Source organism: Baudoinia panamericana (genome assembly GCF_000338955.1).
Source record: "Baudoinia panamericana UAMH 10762 unplaced genomic scaffold BAUCOscaffold_15, whole genome shotgun sequence".
In the NCBI taxonomy this organism is placed as follows: Eukaryota; Fungi; Ascomycota; class Dothideomycetes; order Mycosphaerellales; family Teratosphaeriaceae; genus Baudoinia; species Baudoinia panamericana.
The window spans coordinates 52,840-65,545 of NW_006911271.1; the positions used below are offsets into that span (position 1 = coordinate 52,840).

General features: G+C 54.9%; 7 protein-coding genes across 7 annotated transcripts; 5 read left to right on the top strand and 2 right to left on the bottom strand.

The window, feature by feature from the left end:
* The first annotated feature begins 555 nt into the window (after positions 1-555).
* On the top strand, positions 556-1,253 carry BAUCODRAFT_313997 (uncharacterized protein). The gene has a single exon (XM_007683372.1). The coding sequence runs from the start codon at positions 839-841 to the stop codon at positions 1,226-1,228; it is 390 nt and encodes a 129-aa protein (XP_007681562.1). The 5' UTR covers positions 556-838; the 3' UTR covers positions 1,229-1,253.
* Positions 1,254-1,278: 25 nt separating this feature from the next.
* On the bottom strand, positions 1,279-2,994 carry BAUCODRAFT_80557 (uncharacterized protein; the record flags this gene model as incomplete). The annotated part of the gene is made up of 4 exons (XM_007683346.1): positions 1,279-1,957; positions 2,007-2,447; positions 2,559-2,619; positions 2,679-2,994. 4 exons carry the CDS (start codon positions 2,992-2,994, stop codon positions 1,279-1,281), a joined length of 1,497 nt encoding a protein of 498 aa, XP_007681536.1.
* A 1,428-nt stretch (positions 2,995-4,422) lies between these two features.
* On the top strand, positions 4,423-5,428 carry BAUCODRAFT_80013 (uncharacterized protein; the record flags this gene model as incomplete). Its single annotated transcript, XM_007683302.1, has 3 exons — positions 4,423-4,683; positions 4,754-5,329; positions 5,384-5,428. The coding sequence occupies 3 exons, from the start codon at positions 4,423-4,425 to the stop codon at positions 5,426-5,428; spliced, it is 882 nt and encodes a 293-aa protein (XP_007681492.1).
* A 1,102-nt stretch (positions 5,429-6,530) lies between these two features.
* Positions 6,531-7,952, top strand: BAUCODRAFT_58658 (uncharacterized protein; the record flags this gene model as incomplete). Its single annotated transcript, XM_007683275.1, has 1 exon — positions 6,531-7,952. A coding segment is annotated over one exon (1,422 nt), but the record flags the coding sequence as incomplete, so codon positions are not given.
* A 999-nt stretch (positions 7,953-8,951) lies between these two features.
* On the top strand, positions 8,952-10,230 carry BAUCODRAFT_80486 (uncharacterized protein; the record flags this gene model as incomplete). The annotated part of the gene is made up of 2 exons (XM_007683341.1): positions 8,952-9,107; positions 9,169-10,230. The coding sequence occupies 2 exons, from the start codon at positions 8,952-8,954 to the stop codon at positions 10,228-10,230; spliced, it is 1,218 nt and encodes a 405-aa protein (XP_007681531.1).
* Positions 10,231-10,340: 110 nt separating this feature from the next.
* BAUCODRAFT_314085 (uncharacterized protein) lies at positions 10,341-10,965 on the top strand. Its single transcript, XM_007683373.1, has one exon. It carries the CDS (start codon positions 10,450-10,452, stop codon positions 10,801-10,803), a length of 354 nt encoding a protein of 117 aa, XP_007681563.1. The 5' UTR covers positions 10,341-10,449; the 3' UTR covers positions 10,804-10,965.
* Positions 10,966-11,259: 294 nt separating this feature from the next.
* On the bottom strand, positions 11,260-12,368 carry BAUCODRAFT_39203 (uncharacterized protein; the record flags this gene model as incomplete). Its single annotated transcript, XM_007683168.1, has 1 exon — positions 11,260-12,368. A coding segment is annotated over exon 1 (446 nt), but the record flags the coding sequence as incomplete, so codon positions are not given.
* Positions 12,369-12,706: the final 338 nt, after the last annotated feature.

The window sequence follows — 12,706 nt, forward strand, 5'->3', positions numbered from 1 at the left end:
GAGAGTGGTAAGAATGTGATACACACCGGGGTCGATTCAACTTGTGATTGAGGGCACGAGTTACAGACTGACTCTGACCGAACTGTGCTCGTGCTTGAGCACGCACGCGAGCCCCGTCAGGATCCCCTTGCTACAGTACAGCCTACGCGGGAGAAGTAGCAGTAGGACTCGGAGGAGATCTGTGGGCCTTACTTAGCGTTGGTGGACGATACGACGCCTGCCCCCTTTAGGATAACCCAAACGTTGCCATGGGATAGAGTTCAACGGAGACGCAGAATTTGCTTCCCTCCTAACTCGATGCATGGAAGCATGGCAACGCCATGGGGCAGCACCGCCAATCTGCAGCAACTGTATGGCAGATGGTGGCCTCGATGCACAGAGTGTGTAAGGTGAGGTATGGGTGCTGCTGTTCGAAAATTCCGGCAGCGATAGCACGCACCGCAAACCGAACCCATCTCCTTGTTCCTGGGACGGGTACACCGGCAGGCCCACCGGCTCGTGCCCCGAACCACGCCTTGACCTCTTACGACTCGCAAGAGACAATGTCTCCGCCGATCCTTCTGCATAATCGAGACATCTTCACGAGCGGCGTAGATCAGGGACGTGCTGTACTTACTGATGCTATATACCTCTCCAGCAATCACTGCAGTATCCGAAGCATCTTGACAGTGATTGGACGCCGAGGAAATCAACCACCAGGTGACTGAGCGCTGTACCGGATCATTGGATGCCAGGGTCAGAGGCTGATTATGAGGGCTTCCTCCACCTACTGTACCCAATGTACCCCAACTCCAGAACGTGAGACCCAGTCCATGAACCCTTGTAGCGCCCACCAGCCATGACAGCTCCAGGTGACGGCGACGTCGGTCACGGAGGCCATTTCCTCACGTGCATGACCCTCGACAAGCACGCGGTTCACGAGCTGACCGTGTCCTGTAACTCGTCCTACCTACAATTACTACTCCAAACCTGGCTTTCTTGGTCTCGGGATCTCCTGAGTCTGTCACCACACGTCCTTTCGAATCTGGAGTACATCCAGTCCATCGTGGAGTACAGTCGTTTCTCATATCGAGGCAACAGCAGAGTGACTGGGACATGCGAACTATTTCGTGAAACGCGTGACACTTTGCTGGAGATATGCAAGCGTGACCGCCGCAAAAGCGACACGATTATGAACAAAGCCTGGAATGCTTTTACCTGCCCAACCACGCTAGCTCTGGCAGCCTGACCCGATGCTAGTAACTATACCCTCCATTCGCCGCTCTCAGCGCGAATGATCTAGTGCTTCCCGTTAACACCATTCGACACTCCATTCGTCTTATCCGTCACCTGCGCACCGCCGTTCGTCATAGCACTATCCGCATCAACACCAGCAGCATGCTTGACCGCAGACTTCGGGTCGCCAGTGAACCCGTCCACATTCGTAGCACCGAGCCCACCGTTTGCCTGACCATTCGAGGCGTCGTCGTTAATAACAGCCTTCTTCAGTCCAGCCGTAACGCCGTGCTCCTCGGCATGCTTGCCGTTCTGCTCCGTAGGAGCCTCATTCATCGTGTACCCGGTATCGGAAGCATCGACGAAACTCTCAATACCCGCACCCTCACGCGGGAAGCTCTTCATGATCTCCTTGTGCTTTCGCAGCGCCTTCTCGAGATCCTCCTTCTCGACGTCGTTGATGAAGACGCAGCTGCCGAGCGGGTGCGGGACGGCGAGGCGGAGCTTGCCGTCGCGCGTCTTGAGGATGGCGGCGGTGCCCTTGTCGAGGACGTGCTCGTCGAAGTCCGGGTGGTCGATTGACAGGCCGGCGCGGGAGAAGAGCTTGAGCAGGCGCTGGTGTTCCTCGTCGGAGAGGAGGCCGCGCTGGTTGGCGAGGGTGGCGCTGTAGGCCATGTCGATGCTGATGGCGTGGCCGTGGCGGAGAGGGATGGATGGGATGAGCTCGTGGAGGGGTGACCAGCTAGTACCGTCAGTGAGGTTTACATGCTCTGGATGAAAGTGTGACTCACGTGTGGCCGTATGCAATCACGCGGTCAAGTCCGATCTCGTGCAGGTTGGGAGTCTCGAGCTTCAACATCTCGTAAATTCCACTGCGGTTGATCTTGTCCGCTGCCTCGCGGACTTCCTTCTTCGCGTCATCGGTGCGACCGAAGCCGGTGTTGATCAGGTCCTCGCAATGCTTGTCGAGCAGGTCAAATGTTGGCAGGTGAGCGCAGCTGGAGATCTTGATGAGCTCTGCGAAGCCGTTCCGGACCTGTGCCACAGGCAGAGAGCGAAGGAAGCCGAAGTCCAAGAATGTGTGCATCGGGGCGTGGTAGGCGCCCAGGCGGTTCTTGTAGTTGCCATAGTTGACAGCGACCTTGATGCTGACGGAGGCGTCGATCAGGCCGATGACCGTGGTCGGTACGCGAATGTAGTTGGTGTTGCGGCGGTACGCAGCACAAGCGAAACTGGACGAACGGTTAGTGTGCTGTTCGGAGTAAGGAAGGGTTACCAGTGTATAATTAGCCAGAGTGCCTTGAAGTCATCTTTGGCGGGTGGCTGATTGTTGGTGTCTTTACCCAGCAACGTCGGTAACCAGTCCGCCTCCGACAACTAGAACTGGTTCCTTCCTGATGATGCCTGCAAAACTCCGACGTCAGCTCATGCATCCTGACGGTGCACTGCAGCTTTAGACTCACCAAACTCATTCATCGAATCAACGATGCTCAAGAACGTCTCAATGCTCTTCGCCTTCTCTCCAATCATGGTCTTGTGGATCTTAAGCTCCACGCCGTGGTGCTCGAAGTACTCCTGCATCTGCTTGCCATACAGGTTGAAGATGTTCAGATCCATGATGGCCAGGCAGCGCCGCCAGCGGGAGAAGCACTCGGCCAGGTCGGCATGCTCCTTTTCGAAGACGCCGTCTACGAAGCTGAAGTCGTACTCGATCTTCTCGTAGCCTTCAACGTGGAAGCCCTTGGGCGTCTCCTGGACGGAAGCCTTCATGTCAGACATCCTGGCGGCTGAAGAAAGTGTTGAACCGTAAAGAGTGGTATAACAGTGATGAAGGTGTGCTGTCAAAGGTAACAGTGGGTTAGAAGTAAAGGTGTGGGAATGGCGAAGATTTTGCGGAAGGTAGAAAGTAGTAGAGTTCTGAAGAGAAATCTGGTCTTTACTATTGCCCGCTCCACATTGGCGCTTACCGTGAATATCCCAATGATTGTTCTCAGATCGGCAAGAGACCTGGACCCCTCTTGGCCATCTTCTTCCGACGAGGAAGGTAACGTCAACCACTGCACAGGGAAAGACCTTCGTGGCACTCGCCAGGGCGTCCACTAGCCACAAAGCACGTACCGCCAGTACGATCGATTGCGGAGCAAGCATTGGAGCACGGGGCCGTCAGGAACGACGTGGAGCTTCTGTTCCACAAGCGCAGATGACCTACTCCGGCTCGTAACGGGCATAGAGGCGGCCCTCGGTCTGCCATTCGCCAAGAGACAGGCCGATGACAGCTTTGCAGCGACACTAGCACCGCTAGAACTCGCCAATGCTGGCTTGGCCGTAAATTGCTCGCTGCTAAGGCAGAAGTAGCAGGTTCCGTTGGCGAGGCTTTCCGCCTGTATGGCGTCAGGGCCATTCAGGGACGAATGGATCGGCGCAGAAACCAGATTAGCGAGGCGCGCTAGGATCTTGCATCAACGTGACAAGAGCCACCAGGGGACAAAGCGCGCTGTTTGTCCGAGCCTTCTCGCAGCACAGCCTGGCCAGCTCTGGTCTTGGGTGCAAACTTCTCATGCGCAAGTCTGCAGGAACGTCTCGTGGTTGCGACCCTGCATCGTAGCTGCAAAAGCGGGAGTCGAAAGCATTGGAGATAGCTCCGTAGGAAAAATCTTTGCCTTGTGTGACGTAGATTAAGTGTGCACATGCAAGGAACGTGGGGTCGAGACGCGGTTACCCCTCCTTCAATGAAGCGCTACACCTGCACGTTAGCGGAACTATTCCAAGACGCCATTGTCAACGGTGGACGGAGATGCAGTAAAATGACGGCTGAATGATGGGTGTGGATGTGTAGGCTTGCGTATTATCCAGTAGAGATGGTGCGATCTCGGCGTGGCAGACGACTTGGGGGCGATCACCGCGTCCCCGGTAGCAGGCAGGTACCTTCCAATGCAGGTGGAGGGTTGCTGCGGGCGTGATTTTTCAGGGTGCCTCTTGGGCTATTGTGTTGATTATTTTGCCGCTCACGCGCGTGCTACGCGGCAGGTTTGTAGAGTGGACAGCTCGATCGCCGACGGCCAGAAGTTCTTGCGCTTTCTGACCATTCCGAGCACCATCACTCCGCCGAAAAGTCTCTGCCTGGAAAAGTGAATCACTGCTGTCCCTGCTGTGCAAAGTGCTCGTCGCAGTATCCTGAGTCTTGTAAGAGGAACGCCAACAGTCAACATGCCTTCCGCAGAGCCACAGTTTGACCATAGCAAAGCGTATGCTGCAAAGGAGGAAGATGTCTTCTTCGACGATGGCCGTGAGACGGACCTTCTCCACTTTGTCTACAGCCGCCCGAACATCGAGGAGATCCGCGGCAACCCAGAGCTCGTGCTGAAAGCCATTGATGATTTCGGCCGGACCAAGTACCTTATGAACGTTGGCGAGGACAAGGGCAAGATCGTGACCGAATTGATTAAAGAGGTCAAGCCGCAAACGATGGTAGGAATCTTCGCATAGCCCGTCAGAAGGGCGGTGCAAGTCAGCCGGGCATGGCTGACGTTGAAGGTAGGTCGAGCTCGGCGGTTACATCGGCTACTCCTGCCTTCTCTTTGGCGCCGCCGTGAAGCAAGCCGGTGGCCAACGCTATTACAGCCTAGAGCGCAACCCGGTTTTCGGTGCTGTCATTCTCTCTTTGGTCGACCTTGCTGGCCTGTCGGACGTTGTGAAGGTAGAGATTGGATCGAGTGAAACCTCACTCAAGCGCCTCCACGACTCCGGCAAGGTCAAGAAGATCGACCTCATGTTCCTGGACCATTACAAGCCGGCGTACACCACTGATCTGAAGCTTTGCGAGGAGCTTGGACTAGTCGGACCAGGCTCAGTGTTGGCCGCAGACAATGTCATTCAGCCTGGAAACCCTCCCTATCTGGAGTATGTGCGAGCCAGCGTGAGCGAGAAACGGCAAAAGGCCGAGCGGGGAGCTGACGGTGCAAATGGTGCTGCGCCGGACGCGAGGTTTCAAGACAAGCAGGTCAAGCAGTACGCAAGAAGAGGCGAGTCAGAGGCATTAGGCGCAAGCAAAGGGAGGCCCGACTTGGTATACGAGAGCCGGTTGGTGAACAGCTTTGAGCCAACGGGCGAGCCTGTAAGTTGCCCATGCTGTCTGCGACACTGAGGACAACGCTGACGATCAACGCAGGACGGTATCGAGATCACACGATGCGTTGGTGTGGAGGGGAAGTAGTGGATCGGCCTCCCACGGAGGTTGGCGTAAGAGGAAAGGGCGACCAGCATGAAGTGAATCTCAAAAGCGTAAGACTCAAGAGCGGAGTTTTAATGATACTCGATGCTTGCTTGAAGGGAGTATCTGTGATGAAGGCCGCATGGCAGCTTGGGCGCCTGAGTTGAGCTTCACGTCCGTGTACTCGCACGTGACCGTGTGCCGCAACGGTGGAGAACGGAAGCTCGGCGCAATGCCGACTTACACGAGACAAACCTTGGCACGTTTCAGATGTCGGCCGAGCCTGCAAACATCCTCGTCCAACTCCACTTCAGCACTGTCTCACCGTGCCCTGCAGCGGCGTCTGCGTCTGCTGAGTGGACGGAAAGGTATAATGATGAAGCGTATGATACTCCGACTGGATCGGATGATGACTGGCAATGCATCACTTATGCCTTGGCTTGCGCCTGCGGAGCGCTTCTCGTTGCGTAAGACGTATTGGCATCAGGTGAGCGGTCTATGTTTGCAGCCTTGCTACTGTTCTACTGAATGTATCCAAATGTCCTTCCTGTAGCTCCCCTCGCTAGAAGGTATAATCAAAGCTGGCTTTACTGTACCACTGGCAACATGACCGTTCGGTATTGGAGTGATTTGGCCCGGTCTGCATGAGCTCTCGTTCGGACAGCGGGCTGTCACAGACGAGCTGGATCCCGCGGAGCACTATTCTGGTACAGTACGTCTTACATCGCAGCAATGGCGGCAGGAACCCAAGGCTCGTGAACGCTGGCCCATTAACTGTTCAAGACATACTGCCCAGCTGTAGACAATGCGTGACCGTCGAAACGCCAGTCTTTCCACCTCTTCGGCATCATCAGCAAGCTCATCGTCCTCCAGATGGGACGATTATGGCGAGAAGGATACGGCTAACTTGCTTTGGCCGTCGACACGATCAAGATCACCTCTTCTCAAAGGAGGTTGGGCGACGCGTCGCTTACGGCGAGTGGTAGCGCTGGCCGCGGTCTCAACACTATGCGGCCTACTCTACCTATTCAATCTGCTAGGCGGCCGCTTTCTACCGGGTGTCTTCTACGGCTCAACATCCGATGGCGACCCTACAGTGAGTCCTTCGTTGCCAGACAACCCAACCGCGCTGGTCGTCACGGATGGCGCAGGTCAATCGAAGTGGACCGTCACTATCCCACACAATGCGAGCTTCCCACTGCGCGCTGAGCAATACGCAGACATCTGTAGGCAAGGTGAAGATGCCCGAAGCAAGCTTATAAAAGGATCTCGCTTCGGACGATTAGCGGAAGCACACTGGAAGCCATCGTACTACTCCCGCGATTGGACCTTTCTCGATGTCGCTGATGCAGAGCAGAGCGGTGCCTTACCGATTGTGTCAGAGGGGCTGGCGGAGAACGTCTGCAGTAGGAGCTTGACGTTTGTGATGGACACTGAAGATGCGGGTTTCGGCAAGACGCTCTTGTTGTTATGGCTGAGTTATGGCCTTGCGAAGAAAGAGGGCAGAGCCTTCTTTGTCGACGACACGAACTGGCCGTACGGGAATTACAGCTCTTATTTTGCACCACCACCAGTTCAGCGTTGCCCGCCACCGCCTCGGCATGAGATCCTGCCTTGTCCACATCAAACTCGGCATCTAGTGGTCTCTGCTGCAACCGCTCCGTGGACGTTCGGCGCTTTGTTTGAGCGTGCATTCATGCGGCATGACAGAGACGGCGCGGATCAACACAAAGACATCTATGCTTTGCTTCACAAGGGCTACAAAGCCTTGTTCGAGCTCAGAGGCGACGACGCTCTATACGCAAGAGATCGGGCCGCGCAGCTTCGGAAGGCTGCCTTACAGAACCATGGGGCTGTAGTGTCCATGCACATCCGCCGCGGCGACTTGCACCCGCACGAGTATCAGTACACTCGCGATTACCTGCCACTCGAACGATATGCCGTCGGTGCTCAGTCTCTCTTTCGCTTCTTGCTGTATCCGGATAGCGTCAGCGGCGATTCTCTCGACTTCTCCGCAAACCCGCGATATCAGCATTCTCCTTTGCTGCTCGCTTCTGACGATCCGGACATCGTGTCGTCAACCGAACTGTCACAAGCCATTGCACCATGGAGCCTCCTGCGCGCACAGGAGCGCATACAGCTGGCCTCGAAGTCTGCCCTGGATCAAGTCGCACCCGTCCAGCCCATCAGACAGCAAGGTTCAGCTTACGTCAAGCATGTGGACGAGAACTCGGGCTGGGAAGGCGGTTTCTACCCCGATCTATTCTACTCAATCGGCAAGCCGAGAAAAAAGTTGCGCAATGGCGAACTTGCGCTTGCGGATGGCTCTGGGCCAGTCACAGACCAAGCCATGCGTATGCGGGAGTTCATAGGGAGGGCTTACTTGCTGGACCTCGCGGTTCTGAGCAAAAGCGATGGTGTGGTCTGCGCGGTCAGCAGTGCTACTTGTCGCTTGCTGGGCGTTATGATGGGGTGGGAGGCGGTGCGGGATGGGAAGTGGGTCAATGTGGACGATGGGAGAGGTTGGTCTTGGGATGGTCGACGGTAGGAATGGCTTGTTTGCAGCCGCCGTAAATACGTTGCTTTGTGCATAGCGTTCACCTCAAGCGTTCATCTCGAGCGTTCATTTCGAGCGTTCATGCATAGCGACTCGAATATACAAGCTTTGACCACGACAGACTCTTCCTCGCTACTTAGCTTCTGTTTACATCGTACAGTCGCTCTATTTCTTCGCAGTTTTCCGCCTCGTGCGTCACGACCATATTGCCCTTCTGAGCGTCGTTTGATATACGAGGGTGGAGTTCAAAATGACGGAAGAACCAAATCTGTTGCGGCAGCAAAGAGTTTCCGACGTATCGTCCGACTGAGTGTTCAGTTACTGTCGCATTGCCATCCTTTTTACCAGCACCTCTTCCATCAAGGAGTGTCTTCGAGGAAGTTCGTTCTGGCTCATCTCTTCCGCGATTCAGGCAGTTAGGAAGAAGATGTGGAGTTATGCAGCATGTTGATCACTCTTCCTGCAGGCCGCCGATCTGTCGAAGATCTGTTGCACAGATGAGCGTGCTTTCAGCACGTTCCTTTTCCTGATGATGATCCACTATACTACTCATGTCTCTGCAAACCACGACTGCTATACACGTTCTGCCATCTCAAGCCTGTTGCGCGCCGAAGCCAGCCGAGCTATAAGACCTGCATTGACCGGCACGACCTTGCATTCCACGCTCTGAACCTACTGGCTCAGAGCGGCAGTTTACAAGCTCGCGCAAGCTACGGATGACTGCACCTTGCGTCCCAGGCACTCCTACACTCTGACAGGATTGTCCTACTACTGCTGCGCATGCTCAAACTTCGCAATGCAACGCTGAAGTTACCCACATTGCGGCCCACCACTTCGGCCAGACGGCTGGCGACAGCAAGGTGCTCTTACTGCGGCCTTAGATGTATATGAAGGATGGCTTTCGCAAGCCAGCACTCGCGCTTGGAGGCGTGGGCGGACTTCCTAGTAAAGTATCGTTTCCTTGTCATGATGGTTGCATTTCTGCTTGCGGCATTCTATGCCGCCCGTCTTACATTGAGCGCGCCTATTGCGAGGGATGACAGCAGCGTGAGGGCGCCTTTACGGTTCACCGCCGATGGCACTTTCCAGATATCGATTCTCGAGGACCTGCATTTTGGTGAGAATGTCAGTCCTGGTGCCCAAGCTTTAATCCGACCACTTGGATGGGACGCTGACAGTAGCATAGGCCTGGGATACCTGGGGCCCGCAACAGGACATCAACTCAGTGAAAGTCATTAATGAAATCCTGGACAAGGAGGCGCAACAGCTCGTTGTCTTGAACGGCGACCTGATCACCGGCGAGAACGGCTTCCTCGAGAACAGCACGGTTTATGTGGATGAGATTGTAGCGCCCCTTGTCAACCGCGGCTTGACATGGGCATCCACGTATGGCAACCATGATAGCGCATACAACCTGTCTCGCTCGGCCATTCTCGAGCGTGAGCATCGGTGGCCGAATGCTCGCACACAGCAAATGGTGTTCGACACTAATGCTGGCGTCTCGAACTACTATCTCCCTGTCTACCCGTCCGGCAGTAGCACCACGCCTAGCCTCATCCTGTGGTTCTTTGACAGCCGAGGTGGATTTCTCTACCAGAAGCTGGACTCTTCCGGCAATGAAGTTGGTCAGCCAGACTGGGTTGACCAAAGCGTCGTGGATTGGTTCAAGGCTACCAACACCAACTTGACGAAGCAATACGGTAACGCCATCCCGTCTCTGGCCTTCGTACACATCCCGACAAACGCTTCACAAGCGGCGCAGACCGAAGCCGGCATTAACCCAAACTATCAGCCAGGCATCAACGATGATTATATCCTTGCGGGACAGGCTCAGGGTTGGTGCGCGGATGGAAGTAACGACGCCAGCTGTACCTACGGCGGTCAAGACGTGCCATTCATGGAGGCGCTGGTATCGACGCCCGGTCTGATGGCCGTCTTCTCCGGTCATGATCACGGCGACTCTTGGTGCTACAAGTGGGACACGCAATTGCCGGGCATGAGCGTCAAGGGCAACGGTCTCAACCTTTGCTTCGGCCAGCATACTGGGTACGGCGGATACGGCAATTGGATAAGAGGTTCGAGACAGATATTCATCACCGAGGCTATGCTCAAGAGCCAGGAAGTCGATACCTGGATACGGCTCGAGTCTGGCGATGTGGTTGGCAGCGTAACGCTGAACTCGACCTACAACCATGACTATTATCCGGCGACGCCTGATACGATGACATACTGTCTGACATGTAAGTAGTCTAAGACTGTTCACAGAATCATCCATGCATGAGCTGACGTATGAACAGGTGACTATTCGTAACGATTAGCGATGTACATTTGTGTGAAGACTTATGACGACATAACGATCGTTCTACCATTCCCGACGTGCGAACTGCCATCTCTGTGTGTCTGCTTTCGTAACCCAGCGCACAACATTAGCAGGTGATTAGGACTAACCGGAACCGCACTGCCCGAAATGCTCACTGGCGACGACCTTGACTTTGACACAAGCCACCACTTATCGTTGAGTGACGTCGCCCACATTTCCGGAGTCATCGGAAGGTGCAGTGCCATAGAACTGCTTGCCGATGCCGCCATATTGCTCAAGGCCATGCTCGTACACTGGATAGCGAGCCACAAGAAAGCCTTTTCAGGAACATGCGCGTTACGGTCTCGTCTACAGGTTAAGATGCCAAACCTGCGAACCGGCTCTGGAGACGGTCACGCAGGCTTTACAGCTTGCACGTCATCTCATGGACAGTGGTCTCAAAGGATGTGGACGGCGCTAGGGCCGTTCAAAGTGTCGGAGTCGTTGCGTCAGAAGCCGTGATTGTGTATTTATGTTCTCACTTTGTATGCATGAGATGTGTTCCAGTGTGGCCTCGTTTTACGTTCGCCGTAAATGTCTGACGACTGTGCATCCCCGCTGCATCGATCGTCGAGTAGTGACCGATCGGTACATTGTGCCGTGCGTGCTTTCGCAGCCAGGAGGTCAACCACCGCGGCGAAGAATGCGGGCAAGAGGCTCCGATGAATGAAACAGCAGGTATGTCCTTCTCAGTCTGGAGTGATTTGGTGAGAATGGCCGTGTGATATGTCACAAGGACTGATAGTTGTCGGACGAGATTCAAATAGCTTGTTAGTAGAGGTCTTTCATCTCTCGTATTTTGCGATGCCTATTACTGGATTTGCATTTACTGTGGAGGCCCTTAGATGAAGCCATATCTGGAAAGACGCCCACCAGAGATGCCAGCATGGTGCGATGCCATAACACAGCATCTGAAAAGTGGTGCAGGTATAAACGCAACGCTGCCAGCTTGTGTTTCGGAATGGTGCAGCGTTCATGCATTCTTGGTAGCGATGTAGCGGTAGAGACTTTGCTGTCCGATCGGGTGTTGGTCCATTACTTCTGTCGTACCAATGGCGTGTATTGCTCGCGGATGCTGCCAAGTCCAGTTCATCTGTGGTTGTCAAAATACTCCTGCAGCGCCACCTCCGGTGAGACGCCATCGAGCGCCGCATTCGCCAGGCAATCTGCTGGGCGGTTCATCGCCCTTGGAACGTGCCAGAAACACACTTCGACGTTTATGTCCTCCAGCTCCTCAACCTTCTGATCCACCTCCCAAAACAAGTCGCCATTCTTCACTGGCAAGCCTCTCGCATTACGATACCCGTTCACCTTTCATATCTCAACTCATTCAGTCATACCACGAACGACGTACTGCGAGTCGGTCTTGATGATCACTTTCACAAGCTGCCGCGCTGGGCCTTTCGCGCGCTGTCGAGGCTCCTGTCCATAAAGCTCCGGGTTCAGTCTCCGAAGTTTTGTAGCAAGCTTGAGAGCCTGCAGTGCCGCGCGAAGCTCGGCGCGCTGGTTTGTGCTGTCTTCCGGCGTAAGAAGAACGGCCTTGTTCCACTGATGGTTGTTCCTATGGAAGAAGATGCCATAGCCGACTCTTGCTGTAGGTCTGCCGTTGTTACGACAAGCTCCATCTACGGCAATGATAATGCTATCGGTGCGGAGGATATTGGCGTAAGGGTCCCCCAGGAATGTCCACGACTGCGTTCCCCATTGACACTCGACGTCTTCCGGGTAGTAGTACGGCGAATAGTCGAAAAGACGGTTACCCGGATAGGACCCCATGGCGGCTGGAAGGTCTTAAGGCCGGGACGAAATCGTGATTGTACACAGAAGTCACACAATGGCCCAGGACAACGTGCGAAGAACGGATACACTAATCAGGCTTCTGTGAGCTTGCTTGCTGAACATCCACGCCCGTGTTCACAGAGCAATTGCATACCTGCGAGAATCCAGCGCCGTCCGTGTGCACTGCGTCGCCTTATCAGCTGTTCGGTCAGCTCATCGTCGACGGCACGTTCGAAGAGGGGACTGTAGAGGCAGTGAGGATTGGAAACCACAGGAAGAGCAAGGGACAAGCCTCCAGTGACTCACCACCACGGCTGCAGGGAGTAATGCGCTAACGCACGACATCACGTGGTAAGCGGAGCCCACGCATACGAGGTCGGTGCTTTCTCTGGGCTTAGCTCCTTCCTCAAGCACGATCGTCGCTGTCGCCGGGCCAGTGTGACCGCAACAACGCACACGAGGCAATGGCTACCTATGGTAACACTACAACCTTGACCGGGTGTTCTCCAACAAGTCGCCAGCTATCTGGCTAAGCACAGGAGCTGGTTCAACACCTACACCGCGTTCCAAGCTGACTCTACGACCG

Excerpts from the sequence above, each read along its gene's own strand:
- BAUCODRAFT_313997 (XM_007683372.1), top strand. The coding sequence starts at position 839 with ATGACAGCTCCAGGTGACGGCGACGTCGGTCACGGAGGCCATTTCCTC.
- BAUCODRAFT_314085 (XM_007683373.1), top strand. The coding sequence starts at position 10,450 with ATGCTCACTGGCGACGACCTTGACTTTGACACAAGCCACCACTTATCG.